At 38.3% G+C, this 21,923-nt stretch overlaps 1 protein-coding gene across 1 annotated transcript in view; it reads left to right on the top strand.

Moving 5' to 3' along the window:
• Window positions 1-683: 683 nt before the first annotated feature.
• Window positions 684-21,923, top strand: part of DECR1 (2,4-dienoyl-CoA reductase 1) — a 71,532-nt gene continuing 50,292 nt past the window's right edge. Inside the window, exons 1-5 of the mRNA XM_061171544.1 lie at window positions 684-765; window positions 17,431-17,633; window positions 19,213-19,270; window positions 19,396-19,482; window positions 20,522-20,669. Of these exons, the coding sequence (XP_061027527.1) occupies window positions 715-765; window positions 17,431-17,633; window positions 19,213-19,270; window positions 19,396-19,482; window positions 20,522-20,669 (547 nt within the window). The 5' untranslated portion in view covers window positions 684-714. The remainder of the gene's footprint in view (window positions 766-17,430; window positions 17,634-19,212; window positions 19,271-19,395; window positions 19,483-20,521; window positions 20,670-21,923) is intronic.

The raw sequence follows: 21,923 nt of genomic DNA on the forward strand, positions 1-21,923 counted from the left end.
GTTAGGTATGAATTATATTCACATTTTAGAAGTGAGGAAGAAATGTGATCTGTGCTTATGCAGGATGTCAACAGGTACATTACATTAAGATGAAGAATGATAAACCAGAGATCTGCCCTTAATTCTGAAGTGAATATTATTAATCCCTTAGAGAGAAAAAGCAAAAGCAGGAGGGTCAGAGCCCCGCTGTCTCTCGGCGATAAGATAAAAGTCGATGTGTCCTTGGAAAAGTCAAAGCTGCCCGGAATCTGCAACTTTTATTAGATTTCAGCCACTTCCCCTTAGGAATATGGAGGCTGTCTTAAATATATTATTATTCTGATGATGTGTGGTTCAGCTTGGACTTAAACATGCACTTCAGGAATAAACAAATTACTGAAAAGGCATTAGCACTCCGGCAGTGTATACATGCCTTTTGTTTCTGCAGTCTTCAAACTTTTCTGGCACAGTAATTCGTCCACCAACACAAGGACATATAAACCGCCATTACCAGCCCTATAAAAAACAATCGGGACAACAAAGGGAAAGACAGCAAAAAAAAGCGTGGGAGAGGCCAAGCGAGGCAGCGCCCTGGGGTTCAGACCCTGTTGGAAGGGCGCGAGACGCCTCGGCCGCCAGGGCCCGCCCGCTCCCAGCCCAGCCCTCATAGCTCTCGGATTTCTGGCCCGCCCCCTGCGCCGCCTGCATTTCCGGCCAGATGTTGGGAGGCTCTACATGGCGCTGCTAGGCCGTGTTCTCTTTGCTTGGGGCCGCGGTCCTCGGCGGGTAAGGCGGCGCTGGAAGGGCCGAAGGCCCTGCGCTTTCCCCGCAAACGCCCTGTCTGGGGGCCTAGCGGAGCAAAGCGCAGAGCGTGGACTCGCGTTACCAGGGCGCCGGGAGCGAGGACAGGGTATCTCGCGGAGAGAGGACAGAGGACTGGGGTTTCTGGGGAATCTCGCGAGGAGCGGGAACCCGGGGACTTGGATTAAGTGGGAAGGTCGCCTTGGGGTGCAGTCGGAGGAAATCCTGGTATATGTTTGTGTTTGGGGTGGGGATGGGGTTGGGGAGGGCACGCCGTGGTTCTCACTGGTTCCCATTCCTAGTAGTTTCAAAGTTGTGTGTAAGTAGAAAGACAGAAGGACACTGTACACACCGGCCTTTAGAGGAGTGGGAGAGGGACGGGGTGGGGAGTGGGAGAGGGACGGGGTGGGGAGTGGGGCCCGGAGGGAGCATTGGCCTTATCTGTAGTTTTTTTTTTAATGAAGGAATTCTTTCAACTCTTAATTGTTCAGTTAAACATTAATACAAACATATTCACATAAAAAACTTCCCTTCCTAGAGATAATGCTGGGCGAGCTGCATCTCAGGCTGGCTTCCACCACTTTCACTCTCATATTTTTGTTTTGTTTTGTCAGCATCTCTCCACTAGACCAATAATCAAAATAAAGTGTGCAAGAGAAGACAGCTGGAGGGGGGAAGAAAGAGAAAGGAAAATAAAAAAGTCATATCCAAGACAGCCCCTTCCCCCAACTAAATTAAAAAAAAAAATCTTAGTGAGCTAAACTAAACTAAACCAGAGTTCACAATTTCCTTAGCCAGGTAGAAAAATTAATCTGCCAACTGTGAAAAAACTGTTTTTCAGTTAGAATGGGCAGCCATGGTTTTCTTTTTTGAAAAACATGGACAAATTCCAAATGTGAACAAAAGGAAATGGTATAATGAGTCTCTGAAGTACGAAAGAACTTCCTTTTAAAAAGTGAAATTTGTTCAAGGCTAGGGTTTTGTTGATATTGTTTTCTCTTATAAAGATTTAGGTTATAGGTTATTGTAAAAGAAAGCTACATTTTCAGACCCCTTCTTAAAGAACTCTCTCATTTGAATCCTACAATGGCTCTGTAAAGAAGAAGTCTTCAGAGAATTTTTTTTAAAACACAAATCATTAGGATTGTAGTAATAAGGTCACACAGACTGTATCCCATCTCTTCTGACACAATTAGACAATACAGCATGAGAGGGAGAAAATGAACTCATTTAAAAATTAACTGTAATCTGACAGTTGTGAAATTCCTTTGCTTAAGAAAAATGGAAGTTTTGAGGATGGGGGTTTGAAGGCAATAGAGGCCCTTATAGGTGGTGTTTCTCTCCTTCCTGGCACATGCAGGCTTGGGTGTGAATTACTGGGAAAGGAAAAGTCTTCACATCTGTTAAGTGGGAGATTGTTCCAGGCAGCATGTTTCTGTGAGCAAATACAAGTTTTTTCAGTTAAAGCCCCTGATTTGAATATTTTAGTTACCAAGAAACTGAGAAATGTTTCATTTGTTATACATCCTATTTATGAAGTGCTGTATTGTGCTGTTAGCTAGTAGGGTTCAGTTCAGTGCAGCGTTTAATGAGAACTGTCTCTGTGCCTGCCCTGGGGATGCAAAGGTTTAAAAAAAGTATGAAACTTGCTCTCAGTTTTTTTTTTTAATAAATTTATTTATTTATTTGTTTATTTATGGCTGCGTTGGGTCTTCGTTGCGGTGCGAGGGCTTCTCATTGCAGTGGCTTCTCTTGTCGTGGAGCACAGGCTCTAGGCGCACCGGCTTCAGTAATTGTGGCACATGGGCTCAGTAGTTGTGGCTCGTGGGCTCTGGAGCACAGGCTCAGTAGTTGTGGCGCACGGGCTTAGTTGCTCCATGGCACGTGGGATCTTCCCGGACCAGGGCTTAAACCCGTGTCCCCTGCCTTGGCAGGCGATTCTTAACCACTGCGCCACCAGGGAAGTCCCGCTTTCAGTTTTAATGAGGAAAACATTCACTCATTCAGTAGTTTATCAAGAAATGCTAATTAAGTGCCTACAAAGTGTTGGGCGTTCTTTGGCGATCCTTACTTGAAAAGTATCTCTACCGTCCTTGAACTAATAGCCTCGTGTATTTTTCAAGTTATGGATAATAACTCATGAATGGACCTTGAAATAATTTAGTGGAACAAAATGAGTTTAAGAAAAATAAAGTGGAATGGAGTAGAAAATAAAGTGGAATAGAGTAGAAAACCTAATGTAGTAAGGTTAAGTTTACTTTGTGAAACTTTTTTTTTAAATTTACTATTCTTCCTTTCATAAATTCATTCTTTGATATCTGTGGTGCACATTGCTATCTTTTTCCTTTTTTTTTATCAAGAGTAATAACTACTATTTTTATAAAAATGATACCTGGCCAATATGAATTCAAGTAATATAGTTAAATTAAAACAAGCAAAGTATCACATGTTCCCAAACTGGCCACCCAGAAATAACTGGGGTTAACATTTGGCTAACATCATTCCAGGCATCTGTTTGTGCTGGTAAAAGGATGGGTAGATAGGCATAATTTTTCTTGGATGTGTCACATTTATTTTTCCCATTGAACTTCATCAACATTGTTTCATTGTCTTCTGATGCTGATTATTGTCAAGAAGTGTAAGGCCAGCTGGTTTTTTTTATCCTCTTGTTTGTGTTTTTAGTTTTCTTTCTTTCCTCTCTCCCTCCCTCCCTTTCTCCCCCCTTTCTTTCCTTTCCTTTCCTTTTCTTTCTTTTTTTTCTCTGTTTCATTTTTCTATCCAGAAAGCCTAAGAAATCTTTCTTTACTCATCTCAGAATTTCAGATATAAGCTTCCTGGAGGCAAGGATTTTCATCTGATTTGTTCACTGCTGTATCTCCAGGTCTAGAGTATTTCATAGCACAGAGTAAATATGGAATATCTGTCACACTACTGAATGCATGTACTGTGTTGTGTATAAGGCATATTTCTTACTAGATCCTCATTCAGAATATGTCTGAAAAATGATATTCTAGTGGGTCATCACCAGACATCAACAGACTGTGAAAATGCAAATGTTTATTAGAATGCATATATGAACGAAGCAGTGTGTGCCTAGAGGAGGCAGGGAAGGCTTCATGGAGGAGGTGGGCTCCTAGAGCTCACTTTTGAAGGAGTTGCAGTGTACAGGATCCCAAAGATAATCTAGGTGTAAGGAATAACATGTATCAAGAAGTGAAGGAGCATGACCTATTTTTAAAAATTCAAGTGTTTTGGCATTGTGGACTTTGCAAAGTATTGGAGTCAGAGAGAAGTTCATGGAGATGAGACTGGACAGGTTTCTGGGGGACCAGGGCATGGTGGGCTTCACTTATTTATGTGGCAAATTGAGCATTTACTATATGTTAGGCACTGTACTAGGAATATGAGCATGAGAAAAAGAGCTGATTCCTGCTCTCAGGAAGCTTAAGAATCTAGTAACATTATAGTATATTATGGTATGTGTTATGATGAGTGTTCTTGATCTTAGAGGGGGTACAAATAAATAGCATCCCTCTTCTCCCGTCTGAAAAACCAGAGTAAAGATGGAGGCCAAAGTATCACTTGTTACAGTTTGGTATTAGAGCCAGTGCTAACTGGATTTCCTGAATTAGGCAGACTTATCATCTGAGGAGGAACATTTGCTTTCTGAGGGCAGCTAGCTCCCAAGAGGGAGAAGGTTTAAGAAGGACTACTCATGCCCAATTATTCTCTCAAAATTTGATGGTCAGATAAACCATTTCCAGGGGGACAGGGTGACTAAGGGGGCAAAAAGAAGCCTGGAGTTAAACTAACTCAGCTCCCCTCCTGTAGGGAAACGAAACATCAGGATTAGGGAAGAAACATTTCCCATCCACAGTGGGAGAAGTGTACAGTTTTAAGGAGTATAGAGGCTTCCCTGGTGGCACAGTGGTTAAGAATCCACCTGCCAATGCAGGGAACACAGGTTCGAGCCCTGGTCCGGGAAGATCCCACATGCCACGGAGCAACTAAGCCCGTGCGCCACAACTACTGAGCCTGTGCTCTAGAGCCTGTGAGCCACAACTACTGAAGCCCACGCACCTAGAGCCTGTGCTCTGCAACAAGAGAAGCCACCGCAACGAGAAGCCCATGCACTGCACCAAAGAGTATATCCCACTTGCCGCAATTAGAGAAAGCCCGTGTGCAGCAATGAAGACCCAATGCAGCCAAAAATAAAATAAATAAAATAAATTAAAAAAAATCACTTTAAGGAGTATAATTTTTGGGTTTTACATATAAGCTGGGACCTGAAGGATTAGTAGAAGTCAGTCAGGGGGAGGACTAAGAGTAAGAAAGTTCTAGGCAGGAGAGTGGCCTATGTGAAGGCCCAGACTAGATTATAGGTAGCAAGTAAGGAGGCAGGTGGTGAGAGACAGGCTAGGGAGCAGCCTGTGAGCCACATTAAGGAGTGACAGCTTTGTCCTGAAGGCCTGGGAATAGGGGTGAGAATGGAGGCAACCTGGGTAATCTTCTCTCCAGATGAGAGGCCATGGTGGCTTCAACTAAGGGATGGCAGTACATGAGAGACGTGAAGTCTGGTGATATTTAAGAGATATATTGAGAGGTCTTGGTGATTGTTTGGTGGTAGGGGGTGAGGAAGGAAGATTGGGCCATGCTGAGGAGGTGAATGGCACCATCAGAATTGTGAGCAGGAAAGTAATATCATCAAGTGAGACTTGAGATGGGGATACTAGAGTGCAAGTAAAAGTGATAAGGGTCTGAACTAAGGGTGGTTGTTGGAGCTATTTAGGACTAAAATGAACTGAACTTAGTGGTTTGGGTATGTGGTGTGAGATGAAGCCTAGATTTCTATTTTTGACCCCTGAGCTAAGGGAAATGCTACTCTCTGAGAGAGAGCATTTATGAGAGGGAGCCAGAGGGAAGAGAGGGGTAAGTGATATATCTTGAACATGTTAAAGGGCCTCTAGGACTTCCAAGCTGGTATACAGATAATTTGATTAAGTTATAGAGGTGGCGGTGAGAATGATAATTCTGTCGGGAGTGTTAGGGAAGCCTCAGCCTTGAATGATGAATGTTGAGTGATGGTGGGGATCAATTTGTTGTTGTTTTTTTTTTTTTTGGTGGGGATCAATTTGTATAAAGGTAGAGAGGTAGAAACAATTTGTGTTTGGGGAACCCTGCATATTTTGTTTTTTTGAGTATAAGTTTCAAGGGGGAAAAGCAGAGGGAGATGAGGCTGGAGAGATGGACAAGAGCCAGGTCATAATGACTTGCTGTGCTGGGTGAAGCTAAGGAATCTGGACTTTATGCAGGGAGTCACTGAAGGATCTTAAGGGTAGAAGTACCATGAGCAGGTTTGCAGTACTCTGGAGTGCAGCATTGCAGATATGTTGGGGTAAAGGGAGACTGGAGGACAGAGACCACATAATGGATGATGTAGCATAGGCCCTTAGTATTTGTGAATGATGGAAGATAGGGACCTTTGAACTCAGGCAGTGGACGGAGAGTAAAGATACTGACTGGGGAGGTAAAATACATGGGACTTGGAGAGGGATGGAATATATTAGGTGAAGAGAAAGAGGATGTGAAGGAGTCACTGGAGGGAATCACATGGATGAATGGTAGCCTCAGAGCTCAAATATTAATGTGAAGAAATTTCAAAACAAACTCCCTTCCAAAACTATAAAGCTAACTTCTTAATGTTAAAAAAAATCTAGATCTCAGATTATTCCCCACAGGTCATTAAAAAGGACGGGAATTCTAAAGTTAGCCAGGGTTTCCTAGAGCTGATATTAGAAGGCATTTCATTGGTGTTTGGCAACACTTAGTTTTTAAAGAAAATTCCAGGTAGAAAATAATCAGCAAGCTTAGCTGTCCTATATTCTCTTCCTAAGATGATAACTTACTTTGAGATTAGAAATGCCTGTGTAAATATAAGTAAGTTAAGAGTAAGGGGACAGCTATACTTTGATCCTTTCCAGCATGGGGAAACTCCCACATTGCATTTCATCTAAAACAGTGATAGAACTGTAGGCTTTCACAGTTTGTGAAATGATGTTGCCGTTTACCTTTAGCCCTGATTTATTTTATTCTCTGTGCTTCAAAATTGTATTTCCAACTGCAGATTAGATATCTCCACCTGAATAGTCCACAGGCATCCCAGGTGGAGCATTTCTAATACAGAACTGGTTATCTTCAATTCTCCACCTTGAATCTTTTCGTGTCAGCCCAGTCATTTCAGTAACAGCATCACTCCACATGCAGCTATTTAAACTAGAAAACTCTGTCATCTTCAGCTCTTCCCTTCTTGCTCACCATTTCCAGTTGGTTGGCTTCTGAGTTCAGGCTAATCAACATGTTAAATATGTGTGGTAAATGTTGTCTTGATTTCTGCTGTCCTCATTATTTCTCACTTAGACTAATGCCTTTTGTCTGACTCATATCTATTTCCTTCTAGCTCACAGTTAAATCTTATTCTTTCCAAAACACAAAGGCAATGCAAAAAGTAGCAGAGATATTGAGGTGAAGGTGAGAGAAGTGGAAAAGGCTCTATCCGCCAAATGGCCTTGATCAAAGGGAGAGACCTCTTTGTCTGCTTTTAGTGAAATAGGTCAGTGTGTGCTGAGGTTGGACTTTGAGGCAAGAAGAAATAATTGGATCAGGCAATATTAGGTACAATAGTAATTCACTATATCCTCATTTTCTGGGACCTTCCCATCTGCAAGTAATTTTATTTGCTAACTTCTTACCCCTTCTATGATGGCATCCAGTCTAAATCATCATCTCTTGCCTGACCTGGTATAAAAACATTATACTTACTCTCCCTGCTTCCAGTCTTGCCTCCTACATTCCATTCTCAACTTAGTAGCCAGAACAATTCTCTAAAAACTTAAGGCAGCTCATGTCAATTTGCTGCTCAAAACTTTGGAGAGTTTCCCACTTGAGTATAATTGTAAGTCCACGTAGTGGTTGACTCAGCCTGTGTGATCCAGTCCCCTTTACCTCATTGACCTCACCTCCTGTCCCTCTTTCTCTTCCCTCCTTCTACTTCAGCCACACTGGCCCTCTGACTCTTCTTAATGTGCTAGGAATGCTTCCTTCTCAGGGCCTTTGCTTTTAGTTTTCCCTCTGCCTGAAAGGACCATGCAACTCATCCCCTCACTCCCTTTAGGTCTTTGCTCAGATGTCACCTCGGTGAGACCTTTGCTGACCACTCTATTTAAAATAGCAACACTCTACCCGTATTCTATGCCTTATCTTTCCCCACAGCAACATATTAGCTTTTAATATACTCTGTATTTCACTTAATTTATCTTCCCTCCCCCCCAAAGATAATCTCTCTGAGGGTAGAATATTGTATCTGTTTTGCTCACTGCTGTATTGCCATTGCCTAGAACAGTGTCTGGGGCATAGCAAATGCTCAGTAAAAACATGCTGAAGATAAATAAAATGAGTTAACACTATAATCATAATATCATGTTTATCTCTAATACTTTTTCATACAAGCAAATTCCCAAATCAGAACAAACCCTTTTCAAGGGTTTGTTATGCTATGTTGTAACCTGTTACATTGTAGACACTTATTAGGAATTTTTATTTCAAATGCGATTATTTTTACCTTTATAACCTTTCCTCTATGAGGTTGAGAAAATGTTTTAAAATAATAAGAAAAGAAAGTTTATATGCAAATATCTTGCTTAATTTATCTTTTCATAAAGTACCAGATAAAATTCCCTATACAAATCAATACTAAATAAATAAAAATTCATCTTAGCGCTTTTGGGAAATTAGAACACATTTTTTCATTATTACTAGGTAATGATAAACTCACCAGCCTACTTGTGCAAATTTCCTGATTCATCATCTTAATGTAATAGTTCTGGAGTTGGTGGCAGCCTTAAGTAAAACTGCCATTTATGCAGAGAAAGATTATTGTAAGTTGCTTAGATTATCATGCTTTGGCAAAAGGATACCAAAAAATGCTTTGTCAACATGAAGGTAAACGAAATATAATGACCGGCATGGAGGATTACCAGATTTGCAAATTTATCTTTAACAATTATTTTATACATGTTTTCAAATTTTATCTTTCACTAACTTTTTTCCCTGGTTAAAAAATCAAATCATATTTATTGAATAGATTTTGAGATTACTAAGAACCAATCAAACTAACAAAAAGAACAAATAATCTTCCATTATCCCATCACCTAGACATACATAATAACTGTGAAAGGTAATGAATGGACTCTGAAGTCAGACACATCTTCGATTTGAGTCTTTACTACTTATTATTATTTGTCTTTAAAAATTAGTTACTTGACCTTTCTGTGCTTCAGTTTTCTCATCTATAAAATGGGAGTAACAATAGAATTTACCTTATAGGGTTGTTGAAAGTCCTTTGTAGACCTGGCACATGGTAAATATTGAATCTACTACTAACTGTTGTTATTTTCTTCTAGTCTTTTTTCTAAGCATATCTTTTTATTTATAGTTAAGAACATCCTGTATATTTCTTTTTTTACTTAACATCTTTTTTTTTTTTTTTTGCGGGGCGGGGGGTGGATGGTTTTATTATGCAGATTGCCTCTTCTTCCTCTTCGGGGGGATGGAGAGGTCCCATTTGAGAGATTACCTCATTGACTCTGAGCAGAAAATTCCAAACTGATTAAGATTACATTTCTGAGGAAGGTTGAAACTGCAGTTAGGTTAGGTTTTTTTTTTTTTTTTTTTTTTTTTACAAGAGATAAATAGACTGACACCAAGCATTGTACATGGATGACCACAACAAAAGCAACAATGATTGCAATTACCAAACATGAAACACACTCATACTATGTCATAATATTGACATTCAGTCCAGTAATCCTCCACTGTAACAGCTCCTTTACTTTGCAGTGAAAATTGATTTCTATATTCTTTGCCTCTGAGTCCTTGTGGGATTTTTTTTTTAATTCAAACAGAAAGTCACAAAAATTATACTCATCCTCATCAGTTCACTCAGTCCCATGTAATTAATTTTTTTTTCATCTTGATCTTTTGTTAGCACTTTTATGAGTTCATCAGTTTTTCATTAGAGTTCTGAAAATGCTTATTCATTCAGTTCAGCAGTACAGTCAGTTAGCAGAAACCTGTACTTGTCAGAGTCTTTTCCATGAATTTCCTGAAGATGAAACCCTTTTATAGGAACATATTTACAAAAGCATCAGAGTACACCCAGAACTGTCTGTAAATGACAAAAGACTTAAAAATGACCACGGTTAAAGATTTGATGAAAGTTCATAATAATACAGTTGACAAGAAAATTAGTTATTTCTGAGATATACCTTTTAAAGTAATAACTAGGATTATGACATAACATTATACCAGAACATATAAGATTTTTAGAAATTTCATGTAATGTCTGAAACATTTATATTAACATATTTCCATACAAATAACCCAATGAAAGTTTAGTATTAGTTGTTTTGTTTGTTTTTTTATACTGCAGGTTCTTATTAGTCATCAGTTTTATACACATCAGTGTATACATGTCAATCCCAATTGCTCAATTCAGCAAACCACCATCCCCACCCCACCGCAGTTTTCCCCCCTTGGTGTCCATATGTCTGTTCTCTACATCTGTGTCTCAACTTCTGCCCTGCAAACTGGCTCATCTGTACAATTTTTCTAGGTTCCACATACATGCGTTAATATACGATATTTGTTTTTCTCCTTCTGACTTACTTCACTCTGTATGACAGTCTCTAGATCTATCCACGTCTCAACAAATGACTCAGTTTCGTTCCTTTTTATGGCTGAGTAATATTCCATTGTATATATGTACCACAACTTCTTTATCCATTCGTCTGTTGATGGGCATTTAGGTTGCTTCCATGACCTGGCTATTGTAAATAGTGCTGCAATGAACATTCGGGTGCATGTGTCTTTTTGAATTACGGTTTTCTCTGGGTATATGCCCAGTAGTGGGATTGCTGGGTCATATGGTAATTCTATTTTTAGTTTTTTAAGGAACCTCCATATTGTTCTCCATAGTGGCTGTATCAATTTACATTCCCACCAACAGTGCAAGAGGGTTCCCTTTTCTCCACACCCTCTCCAGCATTTGTTGTTTGTAGATTTTCTGATGATGCCCATTCTAACTGGTGTGAAGTGATACCTCATTGTAGTTTTGATTTGCATTTCTCTAATAATTAGTGATGTTGAGCATCTTTTCGTGTGCTTAGTGGCCGTCTGTATGTCTTCTTTGGAGAAATGTCTATTTAGGTCTTCTGCCCATTTTTGGATTGGGGTGTTTGTTTCTTTAATATTGAGCTGCATGAGCTGTTTATATATTTTAGAGATTAATCCTTTGTCCGTTGATTCGTTTGCAAATATTTTCTCCCATTATGAGGATTGTCTTTTGGTCTTGTTTATGGTTTCCTTTGCTGTGCAAAAGCTTTGAAGTTTCATTAGGTCCCATTTGTTTATTTTTGTTTTTATTTCCATTACTCTAGGAGGTGGATCAAAAAAGATCTTGCTGTGATTTATGTCAAAGAGTGTTCATCCTATGTTTTCCTCTAAGAGTTTTATAGTGTCCAGTCTTACATTTAGGTCTCTAATCCATTTTGAGTTTATTTTTGTGTATGGTGTTAGGGAGTATTCTAATTTCATTCTTTTACATGTAGCTGTCCAGTTTTCCCAGCACCACTTATTGAAGAGACTGTCTTTTCTCCATTGTATATCTTTGCCTCCTTTGTCATAGATTAGTTGACCATAGGTGCGTGGGTTTATCTCTGGGCTTTCTATCTTGTTCCATTGATCTGTGTTTCTGTTCCAGTACCATATTGTCTTGATTACTGTAGTTTTGTAGTATAGTCTGAAGTCAGGGAGTCTGATTCCTCCAGCTCCGTTTTTTTCCCTCAAGACTGCTTTGGCTATTCGGGGTCTTTTGTGTCTCCATACAAATTTTAAGATGATTTGTTCTAGCTCCGTAAAAAATGCCATTGGTAATTTGATAGGGATTGCATTGAATCTGTAGATTGCTTTGGGTAGTATAGTCATTTTCACAATGTTGATTCTTCCAATCCAAGAACCTGGTATATCTCTCCATCTGTTGGTATCATCTTTAATTTCTTTCATCAGTGTCTTACAGTTTTCTGCATACAGGTCTTTTGTCTCCCTAGGTAGGTTTATTCCTAGGTATTTTATTCTTTTTGTTGCAGTGGTAAATGGGAATGTTTCCATAATTTCTCTTTCAGATTTTTCATCATTAGTGTATAGGAATGCAAGAGATTTCTGTGCATTAATTTTGTATCCTGCAACTTTACCATATTCATTAATTAGCTGTAGTAGTTTTCTGGTGGCATTTTTAGGATTCTCTATGTATAGTATCATGTCATCTGCAAACAGTGACAGTTTTACTTCTTCTTTTCCAATTTGTATTCCTTTTATTTCTTTTTCTTCTCTGATGGCCGTGGCTAGGACTTCCAGAACTATGTTGAATAATAGTGGTGAGAGTGGACATCCTTGTCTCGTTCCTGATCTTAGAGGAAATGCTTTCAGTTTTTCACCATTGAGAATGATGTTTGCTGTGGGTGTGTCATATATGGCCTTTATTATGTTGAGGTAGGTTCCCTCTATGCCCACTTTCTGGAGAGTTTTTATCATAAATGGGTGTTGAATTTTGTCAAAAGCTTTTTCTGCATCTATTGAGATGATCATATGGTTTTTCTCCTTCAATTTGTTAAAATGATGTATCACATTGATTGATTTGCATATATTGAAGAATCCTTGCATCCCTGGGATAAATCCCACTTGATCGTGGTGTATGATCCTTTTAATGTGTTGTTGGATTCTGTTTGCTAGTATTTTGTTGAGGATTTTTGCATCTATATTCATCAGTGATATTGGTCTGTAATTTTCTTTTTTTGTAGTGTCTTTGTCTGGTTTTGGTATCAGGGTGATGGTGGCCTCATAGAATGAGTTTGGGAGTGTTCCTTCCTCTGCAATTTTTGGGAAGAGTTTGAGAAGGATAGGTGTTAGCTCTTCTGTAAATGTTTGATAGAATTCACCTGTGAAGCCATCTGGTCCTGGACTTTTGTTTGTTGGAAGATTTTTAATCACAGTTTCAATTTCATTACTTGTGATTGGTCTGTTCATATTTTCTGCTTCTTCCTGGTTCAGTCTTGGAAGGTTATACCTTTCTAAGAATTTGTCCATTTCTTCCAGGTTGTCCATTTTATTGGCATAAAGTTGCTTGTAGTATTCTCTTAGGATGCTTTGTATTTCTGCGGTGTCTGTTGTAACTTCTCCTTTTTCATTTCTGATTTTATTGATTGAGTCCTCTCCCTCTTTTTCTTGATGAGTCTGGCTAATGGCTTATCAATTTTGTTTATCTTCTCAAAGAACCAGCTTTTAGTTTTATTGATCTTTGCTATTGTTTTCTTTGTTTCTATTTCATTTATTTCTGCTCTGATCTTTATGATTTCTTTCCTTCTGCTAACTTTGGGTTTTGTTTGTTCTTCTTTCTCTAGTTTCTTTAGGTGTAAGGTTAGATTGTTTACTTGAGATTTTTCTTGTTTCTTTAGGTAGGCTTGTATAGCTATAAACTTCCCGCTTAGAACTGCTTTTGCTGCATCCCATAGGTTTTGGGTTGTCGTGTTTTCATTGTCATTTGTCTCTAGGTATTTTTTGATTTCCTCTTTGATTTCTTCAGTGATCTCTTGGTTATTTAGTAACATATTGTTTAGCCTCCATGTGTTTGTGTTTTTTATGTTTTATTCCCTGTAATTCATTTCTAATCTCATAGCGTTGTGGTCAGAAAAGATGCTTGATTTGATTTCAATTTTCTTAAATTTACTGAGGCTTGATTTGTACCCCAAGATGTGATCTATCCTGGAGAATGTTCCGTGCGCACTTGAGAAGAACGTGTAATCTGCTGTTTTTGGATGGAATATCCTATAAATATCAATTAAATCCATCTGGTCTATTGTGTCATTTAAAGCTTCTGTTTCCTTATTTATTTTCATTTTGGATGATCTGTCCATTGGTGTAAGTGAGGTGTTAAAATCCCCCACTATTATTGTGTTACTGTCAATTTCCTCTTTTATAGCTGTTAGCAGTTGCCTTATGTATTGAGGTGCTCCTATGTTGGGTGCATATATATTTATTATTGTTATATCTTCTTCTTGGATTGATCCCTTGATCATTATGTAGTGTCCTTCCTTGTCTCTTGTAACATTCTTTATTTTAAAGTCTGTTTTATCTGATATGAGTATAGCTACTCCAGCTTTCTTTTGATTTCCATTTGCATGGAATATCTTTTTCCATCCCCTCACTTTCAGTCTGTATGTGTCCCTAGGTCTGAAGTGGGTCTCTTGTAGACAGCATATATATGGGTCTTGTTTTTGTATCCATTCAGTCTGTATGTGTCCCTAGGTCTGAAGTGGGTCTCTTGTAGACAGCATATATATGGGTCTTGTTTTTGTATCCATTCAGCAAGCCTGTGTCTTTTGGCTGGAGCATTTAATCCATTCACATTTAAGGTAATTATCGATATGTATGTTCCTGTGACCATTTTCTTAATTGTTTTGGGTTTGTTTTTGTAGGTCCTTTTCTTCTCTTGTGTTTCCCACTTAGAGAAGTTCCTTTAGCATTTGTTGTAGAGCTGGTTTGGTGGTGCTGAATTCTCTTAGCTTTTGCTTGTCTGTAAAGCTTTTGATTTCTCCATCAAATCTAAATGAGATCCTTGCCGGGTAGAGTAATCTTGGTTGTAGGTTCTTCCCTTTCATCACTTTAAGTATATCATGCCACTCCCTTCTGGCTTGTAGAGTTTCTGCTGAGAAATCAGCTGTTAACCTTATGGGAGTTCCCTTGTATGTTATGTGTCATTTTTCCCTTGCTGCTTTCAATAATGTTTCTTTGTCTTTAATTTTTGCCACTTTGATTACTATGTGTCTCGGCGTGCTTCTCCTTGGGTTTATCCTGTATGGGACTCTGCGCTTCCTGGACTTGGGTGGCTATTTCCTTTCCCATGTTAGGGAAGTTTTCGACTATAATCTCTTCAAATATTTTCTCTGGTCCTTTCTCTCTCTCTTCTCCTTCTGGGACCCCTATAATGCGAATGTTGTTGCGTTTAATGTTGTCCCAGAGGTCTCTTAAGCTGTCTTCATTTCTTTTCATTCTTTTTTCTTTAGTCTGTTCCACAGCAGTGAATTCCACCATTCTGTCTTCCAGGTCACTAATCCGTTCTTCTGCCTCAGTTATTCTACTATTGATTCCTTCTAGTGTAGTTTTCATTTCAGTTATTGTATTGTTCATCTCTGTTTGTTTGTTCCTTAATTCTTCTAGGTCTTTGTTAATCATTTCTTGCATCTTCTCAATCTTTGCCTCCATTCTTATTCCGAGGTCCTGGATCATCTTCACTATCATTATTCTGAATTGTTTTTCTGGAAGGTTGCCTAGCTCCACTTCATTTAGTTGTTTTTCTGGGGTTTTTTCTTGTTCCTTCGTCTGGTATATAGCCCTCTGCCTTTTCATCTTGTGTATCTTTCTGTAAATGTGGTTTTTGTTCCACAGGCTGCAGGATTGTAGTTTTTCTTGCTTCTGCTGTCTGCCCTCTGGTGGTTGAGGCTATCTAAGAGGCTTGATGGGAGGCTCTGGAGGTGGGTAGAGCTGACTGTTGCTGTGGTGGTCAGAGCTCAGTAAAACTTTAATCCACTTGACTGTTGCTGGGTGGGGCTGGGTTCCCTCCCTGTTGGTTGTTTTGCCCGAGGCAACCCAACACTGGAGCCTACCCGGGCTCTTTGGTGGGGCTAATGGCAGAGTTTGGGAGGGCTCACGCCAAGGAGTACTTCCCAGAACCTCCGCTGCCGGTGTCCTTGTCCCCACGGTGAAACAGAGCCAGCCCCCGCCTCTGCAGGAGACCCCCCAACACCAGCAGGTATGTCTGGTTCAGTCTCCCCCAGGGTCACTGCTCCTTTCCCTGGGTCCCGATGCACACACTATTTTATGTGCGCCCTCCAAGAGTGGGGGGTCTCTGTTTCCCCCAGTCCTGTCGAAGTCCTGCAATCAATTCCCACTAGGCTTCAAAGTCTGATTCTCTATGAATTCCTCCTCCCGTTGCCAGACCCCCAGGTTGGGAAGCCTGACGTGGGGCTCAGAACCTTCACTCCCGTGGGTGGACTTCTGTGGTATAAGTGCTCGCCAGTCTGGGAGTCACCCGCCCAGCAGTTATGGGATTTGATTTTACTCTGATTGCGCCCCTCCTGCCGTCTCACTGTGGCTTCTCTTCTGTCCTTGGACGTGGGGTATCCTCCTTGGTGAAGTCCAGTGTCTTCCTGTCAATGTTTGTCCAGCAGCCAGTTGTGATTCTGGTGCTCTCGCAAGAGGGAGTGAGAGCACGTCCTTCTACTCCGCCATCTTGGTTAATCCTTAGGTTCTTAGCATCATATTATAAGCATTTTCTTGTTCAATTTCTAGTTGATGAATAGCCTTATCCTAAATCAGTGACTACATTTCTGTTTCCTTAGGGTAAATTTTAGATATCTCAGAACAACTAATGGCAGCCCATTTAACTTATAAGAGTGCTCTAGCAGGAAATTATCGATTCTGGAGTTTTAATCTTATAACCATAACCTGATGGGGAATATCAGATACCCGACTGGTGTGATCATTAAACTCAGTAGGAGCTCAGTGAGTAGAGAGAGGCAGTATACAAGGTCGTTATAATCTTGGTTTTGCAAGTTGGGCAACATACTTAACTTCTCTGGGCCCCTCCTGAACAATGGGGTAAAAATAATACCTATCTCATGGAGTGGTGAAGATTAGTTTCTAATCCTGATAAATAGTAAACCTTAATGAATATTAGCTCTTTATTGTTTGTTATTATGGTTAACACTTAAAAGTTTGTTTTCATAATTAAAAGTGAGAGAATAGCAGTGATTTTGACAAGTAATATGAGAGTAAGCTGTAAAATATAAGAGGGCAGTATAAATATTTTTCAGTTGAAAATGGTTTGATTTTTTTCCCCCCATTTTAAATATAACGAATATTTTTATCTGTTCTAAATTTATTATCCAGAAGACAACATGGGAAGAGGCATTTGGTTTAATAAATCTTATAAAGGACTTTTTATAATTTCCTTCAGTGATTCAAAGATGGAATGTGATTTTTATCCAAATTATTCTTGTTGAAAGACAAAAATGCTTTATGTAAGTTTTTTTGAAGTTAAATTTAAGCTAAACACATAGACTAATAATGCTAGCATTTATAGAGTGCTTTCTGTGTGCTACACAATTTTCTAGGTTTATTATTCATATTAACTCATGAAATCCTTATAATGTCCTATGAGGAAGGTTCTATTATTATCTCCAATTACAGAAGAAACTGAGGCAAAAAGAGGTTAAATAACTTGCTGAAGGTTACATGACTAGGGAGAAGATTCTGCCCTGTGTAGTCTAGCTCCAAAGCCCATGCTTTTAACCACTCTACTATGTTACTTAACATTCCAACAGAAAAAGAATAAAAATTGATTAAATACAGTACCAATGTGTTTACAGTGAGTTTGTGTTAATCCAAGAATTTGATTAATATTAAAGAGTATGTTTAAAAAAATTCATATCTTTTGTTGGAATACAAGTATGCAAATTTCAATTCATTTTTTTCTTTTAGTTTTTTAGGTATGGAACAAAAATATTATATCAAAACAATGAAGATTTTCAGTCTAAATTCTTTCCACCCTTTCAAAAAGTGATGCTACCACCAAATAGTTTTCAAGGAAAAGTAGCATTCATTACTGGGGGAGGTACTGGCCTTGGTAAAGGAATGACAACTCATCTGTCCAGCCTAGGTGCACAGTGTGTGATAGCCAGCCGGTAAGTCAGTCTCAGCAAGTTGCCTCTCAAGAGTCTATTGATGAATAATTCTGTGCCACAATATTGAAAACACTATTTGCCAGAGTTGTTTGATTTGCGTCGTAATCGTCTATGAAATATCCTTTAGATTATTTAACTAAATCTCCTTGGAAAAAGTCAGTTATAATTTGTGATGATAGGGCTTCCCTTGTGGCACAGTGGTTAAGAATCCGCCTGCTAATTCAGGGGACACGGGTTCGAGCCCTGGTCTGGGAAGGTCCCACATGCCGCAGAGCAACTAAGCCCGAGTGCCACACTACTGAGCCTGTGCGCTAGAGCCCGTGAGCCACAACTACTGAAGCCTGCGTGCCACAACTACTGAAGCCCGCGCACCTAGAGCCCATGCTCTGCAACAAGAGAAGCCACAACAATGAGAAGCCCGTGCACCACAACGAAGAGTAGCCCCGGCTCGCTGCAACTGGAGAAAGTCCGTGCACAGCAATGAAGACCAAATGCAGCCAAAAATAAATAAATTAATTAATTAATTTAAAAAAATAATTTGTGATGATAGAAATAATGATTGATTATGGAACTGATGATATATATATTTCACATATTCAGTGATTGAATTTTTTCTGTATATGAAGTTAAAAAGTACTATATTGAGGCTGCTTTGTTTTCAGTGAGAGTGATTAAAATTACTGATTCAGTGGATAGTTAACCTTGTACCAGGATAATGGATATAATGCTTCCATTTTCTATAAGATGGGCAGATATTTCAAAACAGCTGTTGTGATGAATGTAGGGAGGGTGAGACCATGTGGAAAGAATTTCTTATTTAGGCATGTCCCGGTACCTTATAACTATGTAAGTCTAGAGGTTTAGAGACTGGTCAAAAAAATCTACCCCTTCTTCCAATTTTGAATAGTGTACAATTTTTAAGTAGGCTAAGTAGTAACCTGAATGACAAGTCACTATGTAATTTACAGGGGGCAAAAGGAATTTCTTTCAGATGTTGTCTTTAATGCAAATTGGCCAGAACATTTTTTTTTCATGTTGTAATGTGTTTAAGAGTGTTAAAATATTATTTTCTTTGTAACACTACATAATTTACATTGTTTATTTTTTTGTGTTTCTCTCAAGAGCATAAGATTCTGACAATACATAGTTGTCCAGACCCATCAATTTGATCTAAAATCTACTAACGTAGATTTTATACATAACATAGGTTTTTTTATAGTTTAACATAAGCTTACATCATTCCAGGAATGTATTTTCCTTCTAAAGCAGGCTTGGGCAAGGAAATACATAGAAATGAATATAATTAAGGAAATAATTTAAAATCTATGAGTAGATATAAAATAACTGGCTTAGAAGTAATTCAAAAAATTAGTGTTACATATATGAAAATTGCTTAAATTTAACTTCTAGAAAATAAATGCTTTCAAACTAACTTGTTTGTAGATATAGCTTTTCTATTGTCTTAAAAATTCATGTCATTAAGCTGTAGATTCTCTTTTTTAATTTGTGAAATTAAAAAGAAAAATATAACATGAAGTTATTTCAGAACTCATGCAAAGTACCATGTGTTTATTTCTAGAAAAATTGATGTTCTGAAAGCAACTGCAGAACAAATTTCTTCTCAAACTGGAAATAAGGTACATTAAAAATAGTTACTTAAATCAGATTTAGGAATTACAGCATGCTTAAATAATTTACTCATGCTTATGGATTAGGAAGTCTGAAAAAATAGGGTTCTTTTTTTCTCTTTGTTGTTTTGCAGGTTCATGCAATTCAGTGTGATGTGAGGGATCCTGGTATGGTGCAAAGCACTGTGTCAGAGCTGATCAAAGTCATAGGACATCCTGATGTAAGTGTAATGGTGATGAGGCGAAAGTATGAGGCCTTTGATGTTGATATCACCTACCAAGATGTATTAAGGAAATAAAATATTGATGTGAGCAAGTGCTGTGTTAAGAAGCATCTATTTTCCATCGCTAGCAAAAAGCTAGCTCTGTTTAAATCAGGGAATAGATTAGGTGGACTGCTACACCATTTCCTTTCAGGAGTACTTAAAAAATACATTTACAATCATATAGAACAAACTTGATTTCACTTTATTTAATAAGATTATGAAATAAGAGCAGTTATCCAAGAGCACAATATCTAGTTTAAATGATTCATGCTCTTTGCTTTTTTTAAATAACTTTTGATTATCTCTGTCAGTGGAGGAGAATAATACAAACAAGAAAACCTACAAAAAAACTCCGGATTTCTTCTTGTAAGACCTGAGATATGCATGGGTATTTTGCTTTTGTTTGGTTCACATATTGGAAAGAAACCATTTCTTCCAGTAGTCTCAAAGAGAGCACTTTTCTATGTTAAAGATATTTTCAGACAGACCAATAATATATTAATATATATTGTATATATATTATATTAATATGTTATATTAATATATTGTATTATTGGTGGAATAATAATATTCCACCGATAATAAGTGGAATCATTATTGATATTGAAGAAGCAGGTCATCAACCAAGAATTTCATTAGCTAAATTAAGCCAAAATGATACCAGAAATTAAAGGCATTTTAATGAAGATTTCTTGAAATAAAGTATAGTCACATGGTAGATATGCTTAATCTATATTTATATTTTTAATAATAGACTCTACCCTAATTTTGAGACGAGGATTAGAATTCTAAAATTTGGTAAATAATAATAGGAAATTTTCACAGGCTCAAAAAAGGTAAAACTGAACCAAATTTCATGGTATTTTTTCATAGCAGACTGTGAACTTTAGCTTTATTATATTATTTGGATTTATAAGTTTCAGAAATAAAAGCCCTTTAGGGAAAATATTCTTCCTCATCTAAGTTTCTGTAACTTGCCTTAATCATTTATTAGATTGTGATAAACAATGCAGCAGGGAATTTTATTTCTCCCACTGAAAGACTGTCTCCTAATGCTTGGAAGACCATAACTGACATAGTTCTAAATGGCACAGCCTTTGTGACGCTAGAAATTGGAAAGCAACTAATCAAAGCACAGAAAGGTATGTATATTTATTCTTTACATGTTTATTGGATCCCTACTTGTGCAGGTTCTGTGCTAAGCCCTGGGATACGTAAAAACATCAATGACAGTGTCTATTCTTGTACAACTGATAATCTAGTGGGGAAGAAAGATACTTAAATAGTTACCATATGCACTTAAATAGTTACCATATGCTGTGATCTAAGCTATATTAAATGTTATGTTTCAAGTGCATTGGAAATTCAGAGAAAGAAATAACTAACTCTCCCTAGGGATGATTATCATGTTGAGGAACAGAATGCAATTTTAGCTGAATTTTCAAAGATCTAGACATGGAGAAGGGGGAAGGAAAGGAAATGTAAATGTCCATGGGAAGAAGCTTGGTGTGGGAAAAGCAGAAGGGTTTAGGGACTGGTTACAGATGGGGAGGGAGATTAGTGGGAGATGATTATGGGAGGTGGGTTGGGTGTAATTGGGAAAGTTCCCAATACCAAAATGGGGAATTTGATGTTAATTTTGAGGAAATGGGGAATTATTTCCTTATGGCTTTTTCTGGAAGATGTCTCATAAAGAATGTGACTTGATTAGAAAGGTTACTGGGAACAATGTGGGGGCTAGAAAAGATTAGAGAGATCATTTAGGAGGGTCTTATTTTCCTTTTGTTAGGATAGATGGCATGGAGGATAAATTAGGAGATATTTAGAAGATAAGATCAATAGGCCTTACTGATTAGGTGAGAGAGTTTTTAGTTGGAGTGGATAGTTTAGATGATGATGACATCAATGAGAAAACTGGAAGGAGAGTAGATTCAGAATGTACTAGAACATTTTTGTTTAGTACTATAGGAACAGACTTCTTTAGAAAAGTTCATACAATATAAATAGTGAATATATTTGTAATGTATTTATGTGGGTATATACATATATGTCTAGAACCAATGTACATTTATTCATTTAACAGAAACTTACTGATTTTTGTGTACCAGGCCCTGTGCTGCATGCCCATATGACAGGTGACTGAGACACTGTCCCTGAGCAGGTTGTGGTTGGGACTTGAAGGATGGGGGTATTTTCTCAGAGAGGTTGGAGAGTATTCTGAACCAGGACAAGGAGGAAGAATCCTTGTGTTCCTTGAAGGATGTCCTCTGGGGCTTGAGGAGAATGGCATGGAGCTGACCAGTTTCCTTCTGTTGGTTCAAAGCCTTTGCCTTATTAGATTCAATTTCTTCTTCTTTACAGTGTGGATAATTCTCAAATCAGCTTGAGAAAGGATG

Source organism: Eubalaena glacialis, chromosome 17 (assembly GCF_028564815.1).
Source record: "Eubalaena glacialis isolate mEubGla1 chromosome 17, mEubGla1.1.hap2.+ XY, whole genome shotgun sequence".
NCBI classification, from domain to species: Eukaryota; Metazoa; Chordata; class Mammalia; order Artiodactyla; family Balaenidae; genus Eubalaena; species Eubalaena glacialis.